This window comes from Podarcis melisellensis, assembly GCF_964234715.1.
Source record: "Podarcis melisellensis genome assembly, chromosome: 5".
Lineage (NCBI taxonomy): Eukaryota > Metazoa > Chordata > Lepidosauria > Squamata > Lacertidae > Podarcis > Podarcis melisellensis.
In genome coordinates, this window is record NC_138537.1 from 89,103,284 (window position 1) to 89,129,907 (window position 26,624).

Consider the following 26,624-nt stretch of genomic DNA (forward strand, 5'->3'; position numbering starts at 1 on the left):
CTATGGCAAGTTCTTAAAGAAATGGGAGTGCCAGATCACCTCATCTGTCTCCTGAGAAACCTCTATGTGGGACAAGAAGCTACAGTTAGAACTGGATATGGAACAACTGATTGGTTCAAAATTGGGAAAGGAGTACGACAAGGCTGTATTTTGTCTCCCTGCTTATTTAACTTATATGCAGAATTCATCATGCGAAAGGCTGGGCTGGATGAATCCCTAGCCGGAATTAAGATTGCCGGAAGAAATATCAACAACCTCAGATATGCAGATGACACAACCTTGATGGCAGAAAGTGAGGAGGAATTAAAGAACCTTTTAATGAGGGTGAAAGAGGAGAGCGCAAAATATGGTCTGAAGCTCAACATCAAAAAAACGAAGATCATGGCCACTGGTCCCATCACCTCCTGGCAAATAGAAGGGGAAGAAATGGAGGTAGTGAGAGATTTTACTTTCTTGGGCTCAATGATCACTGCAGATGGTGACAGCAGCCACGAAATTAAAAGACGCCTGCTTCTTGGGAGAAGGGCAATGACAGGCCTAGACAGCATCTTGAGAAGTAGAGACATCACCTTGCCAACAAAGGTTCGTATAGTTAAAGCTATGGTTTTCCCAGTAGTGATGTATGGAAGTGAGAGCTGGACCATCAAGAAGGCTGATCGCCGAAGAATTGATGCTTTTGAATTATGGTGCTGGAGGAGACTCTTGAGAGTCCCATGGACTGCAAGAAGATCAAACCTCTCCATACTGAAGGAAATCAACCCTGAGTGCTCACTGGAAGGACAGATTGTGAAGCTGAGGCTCCAGTACTTTGGCCACCTCATGAGAAGAGAAGACTCCCTGGAGAAGACCCTGATGTTGGGAAAGATGGAGGGCACAAGGAGAAGGGGACGGCAGAGGACGAGATGGTTGGATAGTGTTTTCGAGGTTACCAGCATGAGTTTGACCAAACTGCGGGAGGCAGTGGAGGACAGAGGTGCCTGGCGTTCTCTGGTCCATGGGGTCACGAAGAGTCGGACACGACTAAACGACTAAACAACAACAACAACAACAACACATACTAGTCATCATCAATGCATGTCCAAATAAACCTGCTAGTCTTTAAGGTATCTCTGTTGCGGCCGCTTACCCAAAACTGAAATTCAAGTGGTCATGTGTACAGCCATGCCCCTTTCCAGAACTCGTAGCAAGGGAAGTGATGCCCAACTCACTCTCCCTAAAGGGGGAAATTTCAACACACTGGTTCCTACTAACACTTTCTTTGTGAGCAACTAATGCTGGACTGACACCCCAAGAATCTGCATCTTGCAGCTAAAGTAAAGGTAAAGGGACCCCTGACCATTAGGTCCAGTGGCTTTATTGGCCGAGGGAGCCAGTGTACAGCTTCCGGGTCATGTGGCCAGCATGACTAAACCACTTCTGGCAAACCATAGCAGTGCACGGAAACGTCGTTTGCCTTCCCGCAGGAGCGGTACCTATTTATCTACTTGCACTTTGATGTGCTTTCGAACTGCTAGGTTGGCAGGAGCAGGGACTGAGCAATGGGAGCTCACCCCGTTACGGGGATTCAAACTGCCGACCTTCTGATCGGCAAGTCCTAGGCTCTGTGGTTTAACCCACAGCGCCACCCGCATCCTAACATTAGCTACTATTAGCTAAAAGTGCTCCACCCATGTTGTAGAAACGCAGTTTCTTATTAGATGAAATAATTTGGGATTCCCATTCTCTAACATGGTAGCAAACAAGGGCAATACAGTGGTGCCCCGCAAGACGAACGCCTCGCAAGACGAAAAACCCGCAAGACGAAAGGGTTTTTCGGTTTTTGCGACGCTTCGCTAGACGATTTTCCCTATGGGCTTGCATCGCAAGACGAAAGCCCATAGGGAAATCTCGGGGACCTTTTTTTAAATGCTGGCGGTGGGGAGCAAAGCCTTTTCCCCCCCTCCAGACTTCAGAAGAGGTCCAGGAAGGCCGGCGGGGGCGAAAGGCTTTGCTCCCCACCGCCAGCATTTTAAAAGCGGTCCGGGATAGCAGGGAAGCGCTTCCCGCTATCCCGGACGGCTTTTGAAGGCAGGCGGGGGGAGCAAAGACTTTTGCCCCCCGCCCGCCTTGGGAAGAGGTCCAGGACCTCTTCCCAAGGCGGGCGGGGGGCCAAAGTCTTTGCTCCCCCCTGCCTGCTTTTCCGGGAGAGCGGGAACGCATTAATTGATTTTTAATGCATTCCTATGGGAAACCGTGCTTCGCAAGACGAAAAACTCGCAAGACGAAAAGACTTGCGGAACGAATTAATTTCGTCTTGCGAGGCACCACTGTACTAGGAAAAAAGGTCACACTCAAATTCTCTCGAGGTACTTGGATTCGGACATTAACCCCTTGGCAACTGAGCTTGCCTGAACTAAAAGTCCCCCTCCTTGGCCATTTAGCCCTTCTCAATTTAGAAAGTAATCTAAGGTATTTTATCAGTCTGATGAAAATCACCCGATATATTTGTCACCCTCTTGGAAAGTGATCCAAACCAAAACTGAAGAGAGCCGTTAGTGAAATTCAGACGTGGAAGAAAATCGAGTGACACATACATTCCCTTACATAAATGAACACAGTGCAAAATATACTGAGACAGTTGTGGAGTTGAAGCATGAATGGTATGCTTGGAAGGTCTGTGACTAACAGAGGGAGGGAAGGGATGCGCGGACGGGGAGTCACATCTGTTGAGTGCCCTCAAACACAGTGCTGAAATGTGGCTACAGGGAATAGGATGAGCAGTGGAAGATCTGTGTTTTTACCATTCCTGCCCTCCTGCTCCCATGATAGATCTCTCTGTTCTACCACACAGCCCACTCAACAGATGCCTCTCTTCTTCTTTTTTTTGCTGATTTTCACAAAGTGAAAATGTTAACCTTTTGGAGCAAGCGCACTAAGCAAGCAACTTGAGAGTTCTGAGACTTTAAAGATTATTACCAAAATGCTGCAAGCAGGGAAAGGAAATTAACGGCCCCTCTTCTCTCCCAATCCTCAGCCGACAGGACTAAAACTGAAAAGTTATCTGAAATTTCAAGAGGATTCCGAACTTGCCCCCAAATTTTACCACCCTCGCAAAAAACTGAAAGAGCCACTTCAGCTCAGCTCAAGCTGTATTGAATAAGAGGCTACAGAAGAACTTGTCCCTATCTTCCAGGGGTAGAAGAAAAGTCTTTGCAGCTCATTTTGCAAAAGGTTCTTCTTATTCAAAATCAACGCCAAGTGGAGCCCTCTAGACTTACCATCATGCTGTTACTCTGGTCACGTTTTGCTTCTTGTATAATAGTGCTAAAATTGTCGAGGTAGCTTAGATTTTCTTCTATCAAATGTGCAAATGGTGGCCTGAAAAGGAAAATCAGGTTTATCCCAACTGAGTAGACACAGTTTGGTAAATGCCACATTTTATGTAGCATGTTTTTGACCAGGAGTAAGCCCTCTCACTGTAAGGGACGTGGGTGACACTGTGGGTTAAACCACAGAGCCTTGGGCTTGCCGATCAGAAGGTCGGCGGTTCGAATCCTGGGGTGAGCTCCTGTTGCTCGGTCCTTGCTTCTGCCAACCTAGCAATTCAAAAGCACGCAGTGCAAGTAGATAAATAGGTACCACTCCGGCGGGAAGGTAAATGGCGTTTCCGTGCGCTGCTCTGGTTCGCCAGAAGCGGCTTAGTCATGCTGGCTACATGACCCGGAAGCTGTACGCCAGCTCCCTCGGCCAATAAAGCGAGATGAGCGCCGCAACCCCAGAGTCGGCCACGACTGGACCTAATGGTCAGGGGTCCCTTTACCTAAGCCCTCTATTATTCAGTATCATAATTTCGAGTGGAAGTGGCTAAACTTTAACCATGGCTGTAAAGAGCAAACAAATTGCTAATTTCCATTAGGCTTACACATTCCTAGATGTTTCCATAGAAGAAAGAGGTTGAAGTGCATTTCCTGGTGATGTCTGCGAGAGCAATGCAGGCACCGAGGATGTAATTGTGCCATCCACGTTGGAACTAACAGGAGATTTGGCAGAACTCTGGGTCTAAAAAAAAAGAGAAGAAGAAAAAAGAATTCCCAGTTTTCAGATCCAGAATTTTCAGATTCATCCAATTGTTGACTTTCAGCAAAGTATTCACATCCTAAGTGGTAACGGCTGTTACATATAATACGTAAGTAGTATGTCTGTGGTATGCAAGTCTACAGAAATAATAGCACAGATCCTAAATAGTTATAAATTTATAATCTCTGAGGCCCAATGATATAAAGCACATAGGACAATACACTATGTAGTATAAAGGAAAGTGCAAATCCATCCATGGTTTCCCCCCATACATTGTAATGTCTGAAATTGCATTTTGTTTGTCTAGCCAGCATACAATGCAGCTATGCCATTTAATATAATAATAATAATTTTTATTTATACTCCGCCCTCCCCAGCCAAGGCCAGGCTCAGAGCGGCTTACAAGCAATAATAAAAACAAGTTGAATGACTACAACTTAAAAACAAAATTAAAATACAACATTAAAATATTGAAACATTAAAATATTAAAATGTAGCCTCATCGCAGGGGAGAAGGAAAAGAAAAAAGAAAGAGGGGGAGGGAATCAAATTGGCTCCAAGCCAAAGGCCAGGCGGAACAGCTCTGTCTTACAGGCCCTGCAGAAAGAAACCAGATCCTGCAGGGCCCTGGTCTCATGAGGCAGAGCGTTCCACCAGACCGGAGCCAGAGTTGAAAAGGCCCTGGCTCTGGTTGAAGCTAATCTAACTTCTTTAGGGCCCGGGACCACTAGGGTGTTGCTGTTTATGGACCTTGAGGCTCTCCGTGGGGCATACCAGGAAGAAAACACCTGAAGAGAAGACCAATACAAATGTTTTTGGCAATTTGCTTGGAGACCAGCTGTCATATTGCCACCAATCCAACAGGCAACAAGCAAATATTTCTTCCTGTAAACCTAGTGGTGAGACCTATACTGCGATTATAACCTCTTTTCCTGGAATAAATCCCATGTCATTTTTTCAACTTCAGCACAATGCACTTCTAGATAGACAGTTATCCCTAACATCATGTTTAATCGGTTGAAAAAGGATGTCTTCTTAATGCTTCTGAAATTAAGAGGGCAAACGCTTACGCAAGCAATTTTCAGCAAATGCCAGATTTCCCGCTGCCTTTTCGCCTGCATCTGCATCACTGAATTGTCAGCCTCTTTGATATTATTCAGAGCCACTTCAATCTTTGGAAGCAAATCAATAATCTTCTGTTTGCTACCCAACAGTTTGCTGTGATGGAAAAAGAAAAAAGATGTTGGACATCAATTTTTTTGTCATCTAGACAACAGAAACAAAATGAATATAAGCTTTTTGGAAATTATTGCAGAAAGATACAATATGCATTTCGTGTGTTGCCAGGATCCTGTGGTTCAGGGCTTCAGAAGCTGCATCGTCAGTACAGTGGTACCTCTGGTTACGTACTTAATTCGTTCCAGAGGTCCATTCTTAACCTGAAACTGTTCTTAACCTGAAGCACCACTTTAGCTAATGGGGCCTCCCGCTGCCGCCGCACCACCAGAGCACAATTTCTGTTCCCATCCTGAAGCAAAGTTCTTAACCCGAGGTATTATTTCTGGGTTAGCGGAGTCTGTAACCTGAAGCGTATGTAACCTGAAGCGTATGTAACCCGAGGTACCACTGTACCCAGAAGCCCCAAGGATATGTGTGGATCTTGACATATAAATGAGCAGAAAAGGGACCAAAACGGTAACATTTAAACCTGCTTTTCAAAGGTAAAGGTAAAGGTACCCCTGCCCGTACGGGCCAGTCTTGACAGACTCTGGGGTTGTGCGCCCATCTCACTTAAGAGGCCAGGGGCCAGCGCTGTCCGGAGACACTTCCGGGTCACATGGCCAGTGTGACATCGCTGCTCTGGCGAGCCAGAGCTGCACACGGAAACGCCGTTTACCTTCCCGCTGGTAAGCGGTCCCTATTTATCTACTTGCACCCGGAGGTGCTTTCGAACTGCTAGGTTGGCAGGCGCTGGGACCAAGCAGCGGGAGCGCACCCCGCAGCAGGGATTCGAACCGCCGACCTTTCGATCAGCAAGTCCTAGGCGCTGAGGCTTTAACCCACAGCGCCACCTGTGTCCCATTTTCAAAAGTACACAGCAAATACAACATGCACAAGATTTAATACAAGCCCGAAAACAACAAGCTGGCATTGAAGTTTCCTGGAAAAAACCACAGGAAAGCACTGTTGGTCTGCTGCTTTCCTACCAGCAACACACAACTCCTCTTTGCCTACTGCTCCCACTCAATATCCCCCCCTCCCCTCGCAGTCCCCTTGGCTCCTGCTTTTCTCAGCACTATTTTCTCCCTCTGTTCCTTTTACCTAGGTTTCTGCCTCACCAATCCATCACCCTCCCAAATCACAAATTCTCTGGCTGTTTCACCTTACCTTTAGCCGCTTAGGAATACACACGTTACTCACACGGAGAGCAAAAGTATGTAGAACTAGGAGTGGAGAGATGTTTTTATTCCCTGCTCCAGACATCGTGCCTTTTTCTTTCACTAACTGCATGCTGTACATGAAGAAAGCCCAACACCAAAGTACAGTGGCACCTCAGGTTACATAGGCTTCAGGTTACATACGCTTCAGGTTACAGACTCCGCTAAGCCAGAAATAGTGCTTCAGGTTAAGAACTTTGCTTCAGGATGAGAACAGAAATCCCGCTCCGGCGGCATCGGAAGGCCCCATTAGCCTGAAGTGGTGCTTCAGGTTAAGAACAGTTTCAGGTTAAGAACAGACTCCGGAACGAATGAAGTACTTAACCCAAGGTACCACTGTACCTGCTTGTGGGTAGAGATGCCAGGTGATCAGAATATCAGATCCCGCAAATCTCCTCCTTTTCAGCAGACATGTGCCTTCTTACCACACAGCCTCTGTGGAAGGTTTCCATTGCCATCCAGTTATATTAGGGTGTTCTGATCAGGACGCCATAGCTATGTTTTTATGGAATTGCAATCAATGAAATGACATTTTACCGGCTCGATAAAATACCATTTCACCTATTCGGCCCATGTGCTCTATGGCTTTACTATCAGTTTGCATTTCTGATGTGTAGAGTTCTGTCCTATTCTAATTAACTCAAGACGGTTCTGGAAGCTTCTCTGTGTGAAAGAAGCAAGCAGAAGGTTCGTGATGTTTCGGTTCTTTTTCAGAAAAGCTGAGTACAGCTGGTTTAAACTGGTTATCTTATCTCTTTCTGTCTATGTCATGCTGACTATAAAAAGTAGGGCCAGGAACCTAGGTTTTACCTATCTCTTTCTATCTCTTTTCCTTCTGGTGTGGTCTTCTCTATATAAATAGTGTTAAGGTTTAGTCTTATTGTAAGTTACTGTAAGTTTAAGTTAAGTCTGCTGCAACTGGTTTTCTTATGGACAGTGCTAATCCTGAATGTATTGGATTTGTTTTCATTATGCTCATTTGCCTTCAGGAGCAATAAAGCTCTGCTGGATGAAATATAATTGCCTCTGGTCTATTTTTTGGGAATCCTGCAACGTGTTTAAATTGTTACTCTGATAACTATACACTGTAATCTGCTTTGGATCAATATTGAGTAGAATTTCTATGTCATTTACAACTTCCCAGTAACAATTAAAAGTTTTAAGTTATAAATGGTTCAGATCCTACCTTAAAGCAGGGTTGGCTAACATGGGTCCTCCAGAGGTTAGATTTCAACTTCTATCATCCCAGCCACTAGGCCAGGCATGGCCAAACTCGGCCCTCCAGCTGTTTTGGGACTACAGTTCCCATCATCCCTGACCACTGGTCCTGTTAGCTAGGGACGATGGGAGTTGTAGTCCCAAAACAGCTGGAAGGCCAAGTTTGGCCATGCCTGCACTAGGCATTCTAGCAGGGACCGATGATAGTCTGGACAACCACAGATTAGCCACCCCTGACTATTCCTCATTGTCAGGAGTACACAGATATATTCTTTTCCTCACAACCAGGATACAGTGGTTACCTCAGGTTACATACGCTTCAGGTTACAGACTCCGCTAACCCAGAAATAGTACCTCGGGTTAAGAACTTTGCTTCAGGATGAGAACAGAAATTGTGCTCCGGCGGCACGGCGGCAGGCCCCATTAGCTAAAGTGGTGCTTCAGGCTCAGAACAGTTTCAGGTTAAGAACAGACCTCCGGAACGAATTAAGTACCATATTTTTTGCTCTATAAGACTCACTTTTTCCCTCCTAAAAAGTAAGGGGAAATGTGTGCGCGTCTTATAGAGCGAATGCAGGCTGCGCAGCTATCCCAGAAGCCAGAACAGCAAGAGGGATTGCTGCTTTCACTGCACAGCGATCCCTCTTGCTGTTCTGGCTTCTGAGATTCAGAATATTTTTTTTCTTGCTTTCCTCCTCCAAAAACTAGGTGCATCTTGTGGTCTGGTGCATCTTATAGAGCGAAAAATACGGTACTTAACCCGAAGTACCACTGTATTTACAGGAAGCAATTTAAGAAAAACAAAACTAGAAACAGGCCTCTATGTGCCGTTTTGAGACTTATTTGTACACATCTAGCCTCTCTTCCCTTCAAAACTGTAAACAATGTAAACAACTCATTACTGTTAACACTAAGGGACAGAGATAAAAATCAACGAAAAGGTTGACTATAGAGTGGACACATCTTAAACTCAGGGCAGGCCTAACATGCCTCATGGGCTATCAATATATGTTTGCTCATACATCGGATTGGAATGAAGATGCGTGAATCTGCAGAAAGAGGAATGCACATTGTACCTAAGATGTTTGAAGAGTTCCTTGAGCACGCGATCTTGAGTATGAACTGTATGGACTATGATCTTCACCATCTCTGTGCTGTCACTGTAGGAATGATCTGAAAGGGATACCTGTCACGTGATCAGTACAGTGCTCCTCTTAAAAGCCATTTTTTAAAAAAACCACCAGATAAACATCGAAAAACACTGACAAGAAGAAAAACTGATGTCAGGGTTTCTGGGAGAGAGGAGGAGATGACAGAGGAGACGGAGAGCGAGTGGGAGGAGGGGCAGAAGGATGAGGAAGAAGATGACGGAATTCTGAGGGAATCCACGAGTCTGAGCAGCGAGTCAGAGGATTCTCAAAAGGGGGTTACCTTAATCAAGCAAAAGGGAGGAGAAGGGAGAAGCGGAGAGGAGCCCAGTGGAAGACAGACGCAGCAAGAGGCGTCTCAGCCGGAACGGAGTAAAGGGGGTGGAGTCGTCAGCCTCTCGGAGGGAGCAGGATTAGGAGAGAACAGAGAAAGGGGGTTGGAGCAAGGTGTTCAGCCGGAAAGGGTGGAGAGCAGAACAAGGGGTGGTGTAGCGGTCGAAAGAAAGGTCAGCAGCAACGTACGCGCGCCAAGTTCAAACGTAGAGGCGCGCGGAAGTGGAGAGAGCTCAGGGGAGGAGCCCGGCCCTAAAGCCAGAAGGAGGGGGGAAGAGGCGGCAGAGGATTCAGCCTCAGGCGAGTCACGGAGAGAGGGAACCCAGGGGGGCAGGAAGACCCTGCGGAAAAGAAAGGAGAGGAAGAGGTGGTCTAGAGCCAGGCTATTAAGTTGGTGTGGAAGAGGGGAGGAGTCAGAGGGGACTTCAGCGGTCTAACGTGACAGACGTACGGCCACGATGCTGAACTGTACGAGAAGCAGAAATCTTCAATAAACTTTTCCTGTAAATAAACTGCAACGGAGTGAGGTCTCTTGTGAGCTGGGACCCGTCCTGGGTGGCCGTGACAGTAAGTCCCCTCTCAGAAAGCAAAAAATTTTTTTTTGCGAAGCTCACGAACGGGAGCAGCCATGAGCGCTGAGGAGCAGCTGGTTGCACTGCGGGATCAGGTTACCGCTCTCACATCGGCAGTCATTGCTTCGCAGAAGAAGAATGACGACTTGGAGAAGACGTGCCAGGATTTGCAGGCAAGGTGGGAACACGCGGACAGGGCGGGGGCCCCAGGTTCCAGAGCGGAGGGCATTGCGCTTGGACGGAGGGGGGGTGCCCTGGTTCCGCATTTTAATGGCAACTTGCAAGACTATCCCAATTTCAGAGCGGACGTCGTATATGCACTGCATTTACTCCGTCACGATTTTAAAGATGAGGAGGAGAAAGTGGGGTTCATTGTTTCGCACCTGCATGGGGAGGCCAGGGCTTGGCTACGCAATCTGTGGCGCGAAGATGGACCGGCCCGTCGCAATTCAACTGCGTTCATCAAAGCGATGGATTCTTGTTTTCAATCCTCTGTGGATGTGGACATTGCGCGCCGTCAAATGCACGGGCTGAGGCAGGGGAAAGCGACTGTGCGCCAATACCACTCTAAATTTTTTGCATTGCTCACCGCCTTAGATTGGCCAAAGGACAGTAAGCCGGTCAGAGATCTTTTTTGGGAGGGATTGAGCCCCCCCATCAAGGATGAGATCGCTAGGGGGGACAGACCCCAGACCCTAGAAGACGTGGTGCAACGGGCTTTAGCTATTGGAATTCGACATGAGGGACGTCCGTGGCACGAGGAGGACGGGCCCCAAGCGCGTGCGCAAGCGAGGACTCTCCCTTTTGTGCACAGGGATTTCAGCCGTGCGCACCCCTCGCCAATGGGGAAGGACAGCGAGGAGCCAATGGAGATTGGTGGTGCTAGGGCTCAGAAGCCATCCCAGAGCCCTGTCCCTGGTGCAGCCAAAGCGAAGCCTCCTAGAGGAACCAGGAAGTGTTACATCTGTGACAGTGCGCACCATATGGCGAAAGAGTGCCCCCAGAGGCTCCAGAAGCACACTGCAGCACTGGCAACTGTAACAGCAGAGGTGCAACCAGGGGAGCAGCTTCAGGGAAACGACAGTGCCTGGCTGGAAGCAGAGCTACTGGGGCTCAGCCAGGCGGATCTGTAGACAAGCCCCCAGCATCACTGCAGAGCGTGGACCCTTTGCCTCCCAGACCGGCAGTTCTGCTCACAGCAACACTCCAGTTGCCTGATGGGAGACTCCTCGAGGTTCCAATAACGATCGATTCGGGAAGCAACGCCGACTTCGTGGGACTGCAGTTCGTTAAGCAGCACAACATGGCGCTCCTGCCTGCAACGACGCCTCTAAACGTGGTCACGGTAGACGGCAGGAAGTTGCTGGGGGGGCAAGTGGTGCAGCAAACCCCTCCCATGATGATGCAGATTGGCAACCATCGAGAACTTATTAGTTTCAATGTCACCCACTTATCGGACACACCCATCGTGTTAGGCATGAGTTGGCTGGAGAGGCACAGTCCCGCGGTTGCGTGGTACCAGCGGCAGATCACCTTTTGTTCATCGTATTGTGCTCAGCATTGCTTTCAGACCGATCAAGGAGGAGAAGCCGAGCAGCAGTTGCATCTGGGTATGGTGCAAACAGTGCCTCACAAGTACCAGGACTTCTTGGAGGTTTTCTGTGAGAAGGAAGCTGACAAGTTGCCGCCTCACAGACCTTACGACTGCGCGATTGATTTAGTGCCAGGGGCGCAACTGCCTGCTGCCAAGCTGTACTCCATGTCGGAAGACGAGATGCAAGAGCTTCGGGAGTTCATAGACCATAACCTCAAGCGAGGTTTCATCCAGGAATCTAAAGCAGCGGGTGGCAGCCCTGTGTTCTTTGTGAAGAAGAAAAACACGCCCCAAAAAAGGCTTATAGTGGATTACAGGTTCATAAACAGCTTGACTAAGCCCAAAGCTTTCCCCATGCCCAAGATTGACGACCTTTTAGCGACCGTCAGGAGGGGCAAGATTTTCACCAAGCTGGACCTACGTGGAGCTTACAATCTCATCCGCATCCGGAAAGGAGATGAGTGGAAGACCGCCATGTTCACCCCTCTGGGCACATACGAATACAGAGTCATGCCTTTCGGTCTCCAAAATGGCAGCCACGTTTTTCAAGCATTTATGCACCACGTGCTAGCAGGTCTCCTCTACAAGAAGTGTGTCTGCTTTCTCGACGATATCCTGATTTTCTCGGAATCGCCGGAGGATCACGATAAGGACGTGAGGGAGGTCCTGCAGAGGCTGAAGGACCACAGGCTGTACGCCAAGTTGGAAAAATGCCAGTTTGATGTCAGAGAGGTTGATTTCCTTGGCTACAAGTTGTCCGACGAGGGACTGGCCATGGACAGGGCTAAGGTTCAAGCGCTGTTGGACTGGAAGAGCCCTCGAAATCGGAAAGAGGTCCAGAGGTTCATCGGCTTTGCCAATTTTTACCGCAAGTTTATTAAAGGTTTTGCGAACGCGACGGCGGCTATCACTGACACCCTCAGTTCCAAGAAGAAGAAGTTCGTCTGGACCGAACAAGCGGAGCGGTCCTTCCGGACGCTTAAAGGTCTTTTCGCCTCCGAAGAGCAGCTGCTCCACGTGAATCCCGGCAGACCCATGCGGGTAGAGACCGATGCGTCAGACAGAGCGGTTGGGGCCGTTCTTTTGCAAGAGGATTCACAAGGCAACTGGAGACCGGGTGCGTTCTACTCCCGGAAGCTCAGCAAGACGGAGCGCAATTATACCATATGGGACAGGGAGTTGTTGGCCATTCATGCAGCTTTCAAAGCGTGGCGACACTTCTTAATAGGAGCCAAGCACACGGTGCAAGTCCGCACGGATCACAAGAACTTAGAGTATTGGCGGACGGCTAAGTTACAGACCCAGCGACACATGCGCTGGGCGGAGTTCTTTGCGGATTTCGACTTCAAAATAGAATACATCCCAGGAGACTCCAATGTTATTGCAGACGCGCTGTCCCGAAAGCCGCAATACTTGGAGGAAGCAGCTCCAATCGCAGCAAAGCACATTTTCGCACCGCAGGCGTGGACGTGCGCTACCATCGCAGTCGACCTGGACGCGGTGCGACGCGCGTTGCAAAGGGATCAGTTTGCACAGTCCAAGATGGAGGAGCTACGCGGAGGGTCGCGAGACAACGATGAGTTCCAATTGCAAGATGGACTTTTGACTCGTAAGGGTGCCCTTTACGTGCCCACCGACGATCTTCGAGCCAAGGTTCTGCAACAATTGCATGACGCCCCTAGTGCAGGCCGTTTCGGCAAAGAGAAGACGATGGAGTTGGTGGCTAGAGACTTTTGGTGGCCCCAGATGAGAGGAGAGGTGGCGGACTACGTCGCCAGGTGTGATATCTGCCAGAGGTCCAAACCAGTGCACCAGAAGCAGGCGGGATTGCTAGAACCGCTGGAGACACCGCAGCAACCGTGGGAGAGGGTAGCGTTGGACTTTGTTACGGACCTGCCCAGCTCCAGAGGTAAGACGGCGGTGTTAGTGGTGGTGGACTTGTTCACCAAGATGGCGCATTTCATCCCTTGTGCCAAGGTGGCGACGGCAGAACAGACCGCAAAGCTCTTCATCGATCACGTCTTCAGAGTGCATGGACTTCCGCAGTCCGTCTTGTCCGACAGGGGGCGCCAGTTTGTTTCCACTTTCTGGCGAAAGCTTCTGGGCATCTTGCACGTCAAAATCAACCTGACATCGGCGAGACATCCACAAACCAACGGTCAAGCGGAGAGGGTCAACGCGATCATGCAGCAGTACCTGCGGTGCTACGCCAACCAGCGACCTGCGGCGTGGGTGGACTATCTGCCGATGGCTGAATTCGCCTACAACAACACGAAACACGCATCCACCGGGGTGACGCCTTTCTTCGCGAACAATGGCCGTCATCCCAGAACCTTCCCGAGATTTGCGGCACCAGGAGGGGGGGGGCCTCAAGATGCCGACCAGTTTGCAGCGGAGTTGCAAGAGGTGCACGAGGAGCTGCGGAGACATTTGGAGCTGGCAAAACAGGCGTATAAGGTGCAGGCCGATAAGCACAGGAGGGCGGGAGAGGACATCCAGATTGGGGACTGGGTGTGGTTAGCAGCCCACGCGATGCCGGCCAGGTCATTGGCCAAGAAGAAGTTAGGACACAGGCAGCTAGGGCCATATCAAGTTGAGGCTAAGATCAATCCGGTGGCTTTTCGTCTAGCCCTTCCGGAGGGTTCCAGGGTGCACCCGGTCTTTCATAGGTCGGTGCTCACTCCCTACAAAACCCCACACAGGTTTCAAGAGTCAGGAGCACTCCCAGAGCCACGTAGGAGGGCGCCTGAGGGGGGGGAATCGCCAAGACCAGAACCTCTTAACGAGGTCACAGAGATACTGGACTCGAGATGGGGGGAGGAGGGAGTTGAATATTTTCTAGCCAGGGAAGGCACTCCGGCCTCTGCCAATAGCTGGGTGCCGGGTTACGCGTTGGACGAACCCCTGTTGAAGGAGGAGTTCCATGCACTTTTTCCGCACAAGCCCATGCCCGAGGAGTATTTTGATGATTGGCTTTTCACGCCCACTTTGTCAGACAGCACGTTCGAGGGTTTCTCCTCACCCGAGGGCCATACGCCCGAAACAAGCCCGACCAGGGATCCGAGACTGGGGGGGGAGGAGACAGGCCCTTGTTGGTGGGTGGATCAGCCAAGGGAGGCATGGAGTCAGAGATGGATGGTAGGTCCTTGGCAGGCAGCGCCAGGAGAAGCAGTGATGGAGGAAGAGACTGTGAGGTCTGTGGGTGGGGAACCCGAGTTCGAACACACATATACGGAGATGACAGAGGAGAACGTTGAAGTGGACAACTTGTATCCTGAACCGACCCCGGAAGAACCACGTTTTCCTCAACCTGCACCCGGCGAGCGGGAGGGGGGAAGGGGGGGCTTCGAGGGGGGGATGGATGTCAGGGTTTCTGGGAGAGAGGAGGAGATGACAGAGGAGACGGAGAGCGAGTGGGAGGAGGGGCAGAAGGATGAGGAAGAAGATGACGGAATTCTGAGGGAATCCACGAGTCTGAGCAGCGAGTCAGAGGATTCTCAAAAGGGGGTTACCTTAATCAAGCAAAAGGGAGGAGAAGGGAGAAGCGGAGAGGAGCCCAGTGGAAGACAGACGCAGCAAGAGGCGTCTCAGCCGGAACGGAGTAAAGGGGGTGGAGTCGTCAGCCTCTCGGAGGGAGCAGGATTAGGAGAGAACAGAGAAAGGGGGTTGGAGCAAGGTGTTCAGCCGGAAAGGGTGGAGAGCAGAACAAGGGGTGGTGTAGCGGTCGAAAGAAAGGTCAGCAGCAACGTACGCGCGCCAAGTTCAAACGTAGAGGCGCGCGGAAGTGGAGAGAGCTCAGGGGAGGAGCCCGGCCCTAAAGCCAGAAGGAGGGGGGAAGAGGCGGCAGAGGATTCAGCCTCAGGCGAGTCACGGAGAGAGGGAACCCAGGGGGGCAGGAAGACCCTGCGGAAAAGAAAGGAGAGGAAGAGGTGGTCTAGAGCCAGGCTATTAAGTTGGTGTGGAAGAGGGGAGGAGTCAGAGGGGACTTCAGCGGTCTAACGTGACAGACGTACGGCCACGATGCTGAACTGTACGAGAAGCAGAAATCTTCAATAAACTTTTCCTGTAAATAAACTGCAACGGAGTGAGGTCTCTTGTGAGCTGGGACCCGTCCTGGGTGGCCGTGACAACTGATTTAAACATTTCCCGTTACTAAGCACTGGTTAGTTGTTCAGGACAAGTCTGAAATACCAGGCTTGATAAACATAGCTAGAATATTTTGTAATCAAACAAACTTTCATTTCCAATGGTTGCTTCATGCCTCCCTCTTTTTCTTTTGCAATGAGTTTCACAGACTGTTGTAAACACCATTAAAAAAACTGCAGAAGTGATGTATTTAGGTGGCAAAAAGACGGAAACTCATAATTAATGCTACAGGAACGGGCAGCAGAAAGTCTACATATTCTAAATTATTTCCCTCTAACTGAGATCCCTTAGAAATGATAAAATAAACTTACAAAAGAATGAAAAAAATATGCAGGGCATGTAAGCAATTCAATTGCTCACTTCTGCTTTTTCTAATCTGTTAAATTTAACATTCCAGAATGTTCCCGGGCTTGCTTAACATCCTTTGCCAACAACCTCTGTCCAGATCAGCACTTGCCTGCCTTACTGTTCTTTGCAAAATCTCCTATTTAACACAAAGTGTTCTGGAGCCATTTCCATACCTGGGGGCCTTGGTTTTAATTGCTTGTAGAGTTCTATAGCTCTTTGCTCACTGTAAAAAGATAAAAATTGTAAGCACAGTTTCTCTCTCTCTCTCTCTCTCTCTCTCTCTCTCTCTCTCTCTCTCTCTTTTTGCTATCAATTGTGACATTTCCAGAAATGAAATTGGTTTAGCCAATCAATCAATTGGTGTCACAGTGTAAAAGCTTTGAGTAAAGGGAAAAAACCATGTATTTCTTTTCACCTGGTAGAAAGTAACGGCAGCTAATTCTCAGCAAGTTATTTTGACCCACTCTTGGGGGTGGGGGGTTGGATCTGTTACACACACAAAATTTGTGTATTAATCTCCTGTCCTCGTTTTCAAACTTGTTTTTATCCTTCTTTTTGTGTAAGTCACTTTTGGTTTCATTTTTTTTGGGAGAAATCAACTAATGAACAGTAGGAAACATTTTCATCTTAAGCAAGATCGACGGGCAATTCCTACAGATACAGGTCTATCTGAAAGAACCCAATCTTCTCTCCAGTTTTCATGGTCAAAACTGGCTCTAAATAAATCACAACACAAGATAATCCAGGGCTTTCATTACTATATGACTGCCTAGAAAAAATGACAAGCAGCCAGTCAATTTTGTGCACCAGAGATCCAGAATGAACCAACTGCTGAAGTCTTGACACATTTGTGTGAATTCACACAATGTGCAATTAGGACCCAGGACAGGTATCTAAGAAGGGTCAAGGAAATACTGGGTTCATCTATTAGATAGCAACTGTTTTAGGGCATCATGTGGTTAATCACAATACAGTCATACCTCGGGTTACAGACGCTTCAGGTTGTGTTTTTTTGGGTTATGGACCACCAAAACCTGGAAGTACCGGAACTGGTTACTTCCGGGTTTCAGTGGTTACGCATGCGCAAAAATCACGCTGAATCGCAACCTGCGTGTGTGCAGATGTGCCGCTGTGGGATGCGAATGTGCATCCCGCACGGATCACATTCACAACCTGAGCATCCACTGTACCCTAGAAAAGTTACACACCCCAGTAGGCACTTTAGCATAGTGGAAAACGGCACTGATGTCAAACTCACAACTTGAGTGTTCAAAAGTCAATACAGTGGTACCTCGGGTTATGAACTTAATTAGTTCCGGAGGTCCGTTCTAACCCGCAACCGTTCTTAACATGAGGCCCGCTTTCACTAATGGGGCCTCCCACTGCTGCTGCGCAAAGTTTGTAACTCGAGGTACTCCTTCTAGGTTAGTGGAGTTTGTAACCCGAGGTGTTTGTAACCCGAGGTACCACTGTACTCAGGACTCTCATACTTCCAACTCTTAAATTGTTGCCCAATATTCTAAAAACAGATTTAAATATGTCTTTGATCTGCAAGATCTGAGGGCTGTATCCAACAAAGTTGTCCTGTTTGTACAAGGACTTCAATTTGCTCTGCAGGGCTGGGGGAAAATCCAGAACAGATCTGGAAGGCAGGCAGGGGGAAGCAGGGGTTCCATTGCACAAGTTATACCCACAAACATTAGATATAATGCTGAGCAATTGGCTTAGGATTGCAAAATTTGTGAGAACTAATAATGAACAAAGTCTAGCAGCCAAGTATTGTTGAGCAACTGAAAGGGAACATCTTCTTTGCTTTTTAAAATCGCAGGCAAGCAGCAAAACAATTAATGACTTGGCTGTTCATCACACCCAGTTGGTGGACTCAATCCTTGATGGGTTTTCACTGTCCAGAAACTGAACGCATGTTTTTTTTTTTTAGTGCAAGCAGGGAGAAGCAACTCTCTCAGGCTTCTTTCCAGACCTTAAGTTCCCTACATATACAAGGATGTTTGCTCTATGCCAAAATTGTAGTATTATTTTAAACAATGTTTTTTTCTTTAAAAAAATGTTTAGGGGTACTCTCATTCTGACTCAAGAAAATCACCATTTTATAGTTCAAATTGGGGAAAATACAGTAAATGGGCAAAGATTCACAAAACGTTTAGGGGTATGCGTCCCCCTGCATCCCCCCCAGAGAAAAGCCCTGATTTTAAATACATATACTATTATTAGCCATCTAGGCCCTGAAGAGTGGAGAGACTATAAAAAAATCCCCACACTAATACAATGCAAAAGAATAAGATACTAACAAATGATAGAACACCTTAAACTTGTTAGCCTGCAAAAAATTACAAATGCCTATGAGAATAGCTTCTTTTCTTACAGATTTTCCATGAGTTCGCCCTGACGTCGTGCATGGGGACTCCTCTGCAATTCTACAATCTCTGTGTGCAAAGCCATGATCTGCTCATCCAGGTAGCCAATATCTCCAGCCTGAAAACAAGAGAGAATTCTATACACTGGGAAGTATCTCAAGGGAGTTTCTCCTCCCACTTTTGATAGGAAAGTGTGTGCGTGTGAACACTGACGGTGGTGATTACTATGTGGTGGTAAGATTCTGCTGTGGTGAGGCAGACTGAAAGCCCTGGTTAATCATTGCACATTTGACAGCATTTTCATCTTCCATACCTGTTCACACTGCAAGGCCTTTTCTTCCATTTCTTTCCAGGCTTTCAGCATCTTTTCCGAGGCTTAAAGAAAACATATTTGGGTTAATTTAAAGCAGCAGCATGTGCTGAAAATAAACAGCTTTCATTTTTAAAAACATGCACATTTTGAAGTGGTGATGCTGATGAATTTCAAAAATCAGGGAAAATCAGGTCCCCTTTTGAAAAACCTTGGCCAACTTATGAGCTCAAGCCTGGACCTGGCTCACAACGGGTTTACCTGCCAGGCTTGGATGGCAACAACTACAAGGCTTTGCTTGTCACCAGCCATTTCTCTCTGCCACTGGCTCCCTACTACTTTATAAGGCAAAATATGCTCTGAATAAGGAGGACTAGGAGAGGGCAGGAGGCAAGCTGCCCTGAATTTGGTCTAGCTGAATTTTGAAAGGTTATAGGAAGTAACGCAGCATTGCAGCCACAGTTGTGGGGTGGGGCATCCTTGTACAGATGGGTCTCAAAAGCAGATCTATCCTATAGTTAGAGCTGGCTTGCCCATAAGGCACCTGTCTCAAGCGGTGGACATCCCACCACTTCCACAGCAGAGACATTCTGATGCATAGCACTGCCACTTCTCTTCTATGTTCCAAGGTGAATAAGCCGAGCAGCAACTCTCTGAGGAGCTCCCTGGCTCCCACTGAGTTCAGTGAGCGCTGGGGTGCAGTGGCAGCGGAAGTGGGGAGGGGATCACAGCGGGGCAGGAGGCAGCAATTCCATTTTGCCTTAGGTGGCGAAACGGGACAGGACGCCCCTTTCTATTGGTAATGCGGTCCTGAGCACCAGCTCCTCCAAACACTTACATATCCCGTATGTCATCTGATCACTGTATTTCTCCAAGTCAAGGTGGATGCTCTGCTGAAAGAATTTCAGCTTGGCTTTCAGCTGCTGAGATGCTGACACCATGTTGTTTTTCATCTTGGTTAAATTGGCATTGTACCTAAGAAGACTCAGCCTAGACAAGCCAAACAAAGCAGGTGTTAGCAATTGCTTCATGGTGCGGAGAATTTCTATTGTGTCTGCATGGAGCTTTAAGAAGTCCACATCCTGGGTGTCAGGTGTGGACTTCAGGCGGCTCCCCCAGGCCTATCTAAACAGCCAGCAGGACTCTCCTAAGGTTACACCTCCTTTTCCCAGCCCTTACACTGGCCCTGCTCAGTGCTTTGGACTGGCTGAAATGTGCCCATGAATACCTCTTTCTTGCCCATCACTGTCATGCCCCCAGAAATTGATCCATAAGTTAATATGGGAGTGAGGCTGAAAAAAGTTGTAGGGGTATTCAAAGCATGAAGTCCTCGTCTGTCTCGTCTTATTGCTTACTGCTCTGCTTCAGCCCCCCACAAAACCTTATGCCATCAGGAAGCCACTATAATTCTCTTGAAGACTCACCATGCCCTGTATCCCATATGGATTTCACAGACACAAAGACCTAAACTTTACATTTTTTTGAAAAAACGAAGCTATGATTTTTTGGGTACCCTGAACACACACTTGCCACCCTGTCTCCTACTGATCTCGGTTACTGAATCGCTGGCTTACATTGCAGCTCTTTGACCTTGGAACAGCCGGCTGTAATCTTCTTTTAGTCCAATGATGTAATGCACAGCTTCAGCCCATATCTTACGAAGCTGCACAATGGGCAGCTGAATTTTGCTCTCTTGCACTGTGTGAGGGAAAAGGAAGGAAACATAACAGCCATCACTACTGAAAACATTAAGATCTGTACTATAAAAAGCTACCAGTGCATATTTATTAGAGGCAACACAGAACCAGAACAGTTATAATGTTTAACTGTCTAAACAAGAGACATTTTCGAACTGCACTTAAAAAGAACACCTGAAATCTAACACACCACCATATCAAATGGAATACAGTGGTACCTCAGGTTACAGACTCTGCTAATCCAGAAATAGTGCTTCAGGTTAATAACAGAAATCGTGCTCCAGCAGCGTGGTGGCAGCAGGAGGCCCCATTAGCTAACGTGGTGCTTCAGGTTAAGAACAGACCTCTGGAATGAATTAAGTACTTAACCCGAGGTACCACTGTAGTACAGCAAAACATGAGATTGAGTTCTTCTGATGATTCTGGCTTGTGGGGATGTCTAGGCTGGTCCCTCCACTGGACTGATCAAACTGCACAATAAAATTGCTGTTGTAATGTTCAAAACAAAGATTGGAGTTTTCCATGGGACTCATAAAGCAGGAAATTGTGGGAAAGCAGGAGTGGGACTCAGCAGCTATGTTGCTCTTCCAGACCTTATTCTTCAAGTACAGTACAAGGAATAGTTTTAATTGCTATGGAAGACTTTCCATCCGTTTCATACACAAATGGCATATTCCCTTCTATCCTGAAAAAAGGTATCACTACATAGTACAGGGAAGCTTTGATCTTCTTGTTTCTAGACTGCCTTCACCGAGGCGAAAGCTGCCTGAGGTGCTGCTTGCACAACTCTCAGAGGGACAAAGGAACAAGAAGACTCTCATCCCAGCCACTGAGGGATGAAACAAGAAGGGAAACGACAAGCTAGATTTTGGACCAAAAGAAAAGGCTGGTGGGGCAAGGATGAGGGTAAAACTCTTGCACATAAATAACAGACCGTGATAAAAATGAACAAAAACATGGGAAGTCCAAAAATATACGACATACAGTGGTACCTCAGGTTAAGTACTTCGTTCTGGAGGCCTGTACTTAACCTGAAACTGTTATTAACCTGAAGCACCACTTTAGCTAATGGGGCCTCCTGCTGCCGCCGCGCCGCCGGACCCGATTTCTGTTCTCATCCTGAAACAAAGTTCTTAACCTGAAGCACTATTTCTGGATTAGGGGAGTCTGTAACCTGAAGCGTATGTAACCTGAAGCGTATATAATCTAAGGTACCACTGTAATTGGTTTGTTCTCGTAAGAATGTCTTATTAATGGTCTTAAGTTCCTCATAAAACTTTATCAAGCTAGGTGTGATTAGCTGGATTTCAAACATTGTATTTGGCAATTAACGCACACAAAAATGTCTACTATAACAATTAATGCTCCAAAAATCCTAACCAAGGAAATGCAAGGAACGTCACCTCTGAATACACTGCTCTTGCAACTATTATGGGCTGAATTTGTGAAACAGCTGACCATTGTGTTCCCCCTACGGTAATGGCATCATGAAATATATTAGTTACACTGCGTCACAGCAGATACAGAAAAATTAGTCTTCCTAAATAGTATTTTACTACTACTGCTCTGAAGGTTATATCCCTGTTCATGACAACTAATAATCAGGTCTGAACTGCAATATACTTACCAATATAATTTACACAGTCAGACAGACTCCTAGAAGCAAAGGGGCCTTCATAGATAGTTTTGCTTTTATCAAACAAATAAACCATGTAGCTATCCCAGCCTCTCTGCCAAGGAGAAAAGAGAAACAAACAAGTCAGAAATTCCCACAGAAACGTTGAATAAGCAGCTATAATTCAGAGAACCATGATTACACACTTAAGAAAAAAAACAGAGACGGCCACCCCAGGCACAAGTCAACTGTGCAAAACTACGGGGATTGTGTTAAACTAAATTGTTGTGCAAGCAAAAGTTGCTTCCATCACAACAAGACCGTCCTTGTTCTCCCCCAGCTCACACGCCCCAGACTACTCCCAAATTTGATGGGCAGATTTAGGGCGCACACAGAAGGAAAAGGTTCTGCCCCACAAGGAAAATCCATGTTCTGACAGAACCGACTGTAGGAAGGATTCATGAACTGCAGGGAGATGAGACTAGATGACCCTCACCGAGTCTCTTCCAACTCTACAATTCTATTATTCTATACTAAATACGACTCTTTGAGTCTGAATAGTCTATATTTTAATTTTGTTTGTCTCAACAGAACCAGAAAACTTATGTATGAACTGAAATAGATACAAGGAGTACAGGGGAAGAGCGGAGGAAGAAGAAGAGAAGAGTTTGGATTTGATATCCCGCTTTATCACTACAGTGGTGCCTCGCAAGACGAAAAGAATCCGTTCCGCGAGTCTCTTTGTCTTGCGGTTTTTTCGTCTTGCGAAGCAAGCCCATTAGCGGCTTAGCGCTATTAGCGGCTTAGCGGATCAGCTGTTAAGTGGCTTAGCGGCTTAGCTGTTAAGCAGCTTAGCGGATCAGCTGATAAGCGGCTTAGCGGATCAGCTGATAAGCGGCTTAGCGGATCAGCTGTTAAGCGGCTTAGCGGATCAGCTGTTAAGCGGCTTAGCGGATCAGCTGATAAGCGGCTTAGCGGCTTGGGAAAAGGGGGGGGGGAGAAAAAAAACCACAGGAACTCGCAAGACATTTTCGTCTTGCGAAGCAAGCCCATAGGAAATTCGTTTTGCGAAGCACCTCCAAAACGGAAAACCCTTTCGTCTAGTGGGTTTTCCGTCTTGCGAGGCATTCGTCTTGCGGGGCACCACTGTACCCGAAGGAGTCTCAAAGCGGCTAACATTCTCCTTTCCCTTCCTCCCCCACAACAAACACTCTGTGAGGTGAGTGGGGCTGAGAGACTTCAGAGAAGTGCGACAGGCCCAAGGTCACTCAGCAGCTGCACGTGGAGGAGCAGAGACGCGAACCCGGTTCCCCAGATTACAAGTCTACCGCTCTTAACCACTACACCACAGAAACTTCACCCTTAACTGTAGGCAAATAAAAGGCTGTGCTCTGGGGCAAATACTGGAATATATTCCCGTTTACTGGAATGAAAAAGGGAAACTTACTACGCCATCAATAACACACTGAGAGGCTGGCTTCCGAGGGTCTAGGCAAATTCCCATCTCAAGCAAAAGCTCTTGGTTCCCTGTGCTGATCCCAGTCTCCGACTCAATGCGAGACTGGAGAGAATGGAGACTTTCCTCAGGGAGCAATGAAAAAGACAGGATCTTGGCAGACGTCATATTTAAGATGTGAACTATCTGAAAAGGAAAGAAAGGCACACATACTCAACCCCAAACCAGCAGTAATTTAGTCAGAGAAAACCAAAAGGAAAACCAACTCTTTGCCCCCCACAAAAGAAGATTATATACACATACATAAAAATGCCTATGTATATCACTCTAAGCTGAAATCCCTCTAAGCAGAATTCAGGAGTCTGTCTCTAAGAAGTTGATTTATTATTATGTAAGCCCCCAGTAAGGGATGTGGTTGGTGCTGTGGGTTAAACCACAGAGCCTAGGACTTGCCGATCAGAAGGTCGGCAGTTCGAATCCCTGCAACGGAGTGAGCTCCCGTTGCTCGGTCCCTGCTCCTGCCAACCTAGCAGTTTGAAAGCACGTCAAAGTGCAAGTAGATAAATAGATACCACTCTGGTGGGAAGGTCAACGGCGTTTCCGTGCGCTGCTCTGGTTCACCAGAAGCAGCTTAGTCATGCTGGCCACATGACCTGGAAGCTGGCTCCCTTGGCCAATAAAGCGAGATGAGCGCCGCAACCCCAGAGTCGGTCGCGACTGGACCTAATGGTCAGGGGTCCCTTTACCTTTAAGCCCCCAGTATTAAAATTATTTAAATAAAAGTTCGGGTCAACAGTGCCTTCTCCTGAAGACCTAACAACCTTTCTTCTCCCCCCAACTCCCGCAGGCTTGCTTCTACAAATTGCCAATGGTATTTTCTATCCTTTAGACCAGGGCTGGGGAACCTTCAACCCATGGACCAAATTTGGCACAGGTTCAGGTTCCAATTTGGCCCATTAGGCAGTTTCCCTCAAACCACACCCACCCGCCCTGCACCTAATGTTTTATGTGAAACCAGGTGTGAGGTAGGGAGAGCCATGGCTGGATTGGAGTGTAACAGTTTCCTGTTCGGAACTTGACAATGCAACTGAGTGCTGCAGAAAGCAGCAGGCCTGAGGTCACTGCCCATCAGTTGACGGGCAGTGACTCCAAGCCTGCTGATCAGCACTAAGTCCTGCGTGATACTTGGAAGCCCTTATTACCATCACCTGATGACACTGTGATGACAGATGAGTGGCTATATTTGGCCTGCTAGCAGTAGATAAGGAGGGCTGACCCACTGGCCAGATCGGGTTCCCCACCCCTCCTTAGCCCAGTGTTTCCCAACCTTGGGCCTCCAGCTGTTTTTGAACTACAATTCCCATCATCCCTGACCACTGGTCTTGCTAGCTAGGGATGATGGGAGTTGTAGTCCAAAAACAGCTGGAGGCCCAAGGTTGGGAAAGACTGCCTTAGCCAAAGGAGAGCATTCTGCCACAGCACTCCAAAAATTGTGTTAAGAGATTTCAGAGAACAAATGAAGGTAGCTTACTAGGTTGTGCAATGGTAATGCATTTAAACAACCTCTTTTCAATCCGGGCATGCCAGATCAGAACTTACCTTCAAACCCAGTATTTGATCCATTAATTGGAAACATCTCAGATTACCAGTTTCTGGGTCTGGACCACCCCCTCTCTGCTGCGGATCCCAATTTAGCATCAGTTGCAGCCAGCTCTCCATCATTTCTACAATTATACTAAGCCAAAAACAAAAGCACAGTAGACAATGGTTAACAACTGTCACCCATGAAGGACTGTTAAAGCCTAGTCTATTGAAAGATCTTACTTACTAGATACTTACTAGTGTAAGCATATAATGTACATTATGGACACAAGGATGGCAGAACCAGTAAGAGGAGGAGGGGATAGACATTTGTGTAAGATTAATAAACCACAGAACAGCTTTGACATGGATACCGTATTTTTTGCACCATAGGACGCACTTTTTCCCCTCCAAAAATGAAGGGGAAATGTGTGTGCGTCCTATGGTGCGAATGCAGGCTTTCGCTGAAGCCTGGAGAGTGAGAGGGGTCGGTGCGCACCGACCCCTCACGCTCTCCAGGCTTCGCACACCTCTCCGCAAGCAGTGGGAGCCCAGCGCTGGGCTCCCGCTGCTTGCGGAGAGTTGCCTGCATGCTGAAGCCTGCGCGCGCTGAGCTCAGCGCGCCCAGGCTTCGCGGACCTCTCCGCAAGCAGCGGGAGCGCTCCCTCGGCTTGCCTGTTTGGGGGCTGGGGTCGGGGGAAGCTCAAGCTTCCCCCGCCCCAGCCCCGCGCCTGGGGGGGGAAAATAATTTTTCCCCTTTATTTCCCCCCCAAAAAATTGGGTCCGCCCTATGGTCCGGTGCGCCCTATGGTGCGAAAAATACGGTATATTTCCCATACATAAACCAACAAAATTGACTGATATGGGCACAGTATCCTCCACGACACTAATCTGGAAAAGAACATCAGATTTGTATCTAGCCAGTTTAGTTTTCTTTTTTTCAAAATTCTCTTGCATATGCCACACATTCTCAGCTTTGCTTCCAAGGTTCATCTGAGTTCCTAACGACATTAACAAGGAAGATAGGTGTATAAAATGTTTAAACAGTCTTAAAACTATCTTTGTTTGCTCATTCACCTATTTACACCCAAACAAAATACCCATTAAATTCTGCCAAAACATGAGAGAGAAAACATGGAACACAGCAGTCAGAGTGGTTCAAGACCTCTGTGGTCAGTTTCTGATTCCCTGCAGCCCAGAAAGAATTAAGAGATGCCAGAGAATTTAAGACCATCAAAAGCATTACTTGCCTACACAGGGAAGAAAGCTTTGCAAAGTGAGATTTCCAGTGAAGCTATGCTTTAAAATGGCATTCCTCTGTGAGTGCATAAGTGAGGAAAATGTTGTAAAAAGTGTAGATGTAAGCACAAGAGAGAGAGAGAGAAAGGCAGGAGGAGTTTGTGGTGGTAATAAACTGAAAATAATTAACACTATTTCTTTTACAGTCAAAGAAAAATAAAATAGAGGGGTTGTTTTAGTTTCACCCACTGCCAGCATGTGACCCCCAACAAATTCTCTCTGAGGGAATATATCCCCTTCAGGGAAGAAAGGTTGCTCATTCTTACTCCAGAGCTTCAAAAGACAACTATCATTTTAGATGAGGCAAGCTACCTGTAACCAATGCTTTTTTTCTTAAAAAAGGTTTAGGAATACTCTCATTTTCCTACTCATAATGAAATAATGCCCCTCAATGAGGCCAAACTTAAGATTCACAGAATGTTTAGGGGTATACATACC

General features: G+C 47.5%; 1 protein-coding gene across 1 annotated transcript in view; it reads right to left on the bottom strand.

Moving 5' to 3' along the window:
* The window catches only part of CHUK (component of inhibitor of nuclear factor kappa B kinase complex), a 41,532-nt gene that overhangs the window by 4,284 nt on the left and 10,624 nt on the right, over positions 1 to 26,624 (bottom strand). The window contains exons 9-20 of the mRNA XM_081911738.1: positions 24,906 to 25,041; positions 23,298 to 23,492; positions 21,863 to 21,965; positions 20,113 to 20,236; positions 19,377 to 19,528; positions 18,542 to 18,603; positions 18,237 to 18,346; positions 16,027 to 16,076; positions 8,789 to 8,885; positions 5,127 to 5,274; positions 3,902 to 4,038; positions 3,258 to 3,357 (exon numbers count right to left, since the gene is read on the bottom strand). Of these exons, the coding sequence (XP_081767864.1) occupies positions 3,258 to 3,357; positions 3,902 to 4,038; positions 5,127 to 5,274; positions 8,789 to 8,885; positions 16,027 to 16,076; positions 18,237 to 18,346; positions 18,542 to 18,603; positions 19,377 to 19,528; positions 20,113 to 20,236; positions 21,863 to 21,965; positions 23,298 to 23,492; positions 24,906 to 25,041 (1,414 nt within the window). The remainder of the gene's footprint in view (positions 1 to 3,257; positions 3,358 to 3,901; positions 4,039 to 5,126; positions 5,275 to 8,788; positions 8,886 to 16,026; positions 16,077 to 18,236; positions 18,347 to 18,541; positions 18,604 to 19,376; positions 19,529 to 20,112; positions 20,237 to 21,862; positions 21,966 to 23,297; positions 23,493 to 24,905; positions 25,042 to 26,624) is intronic.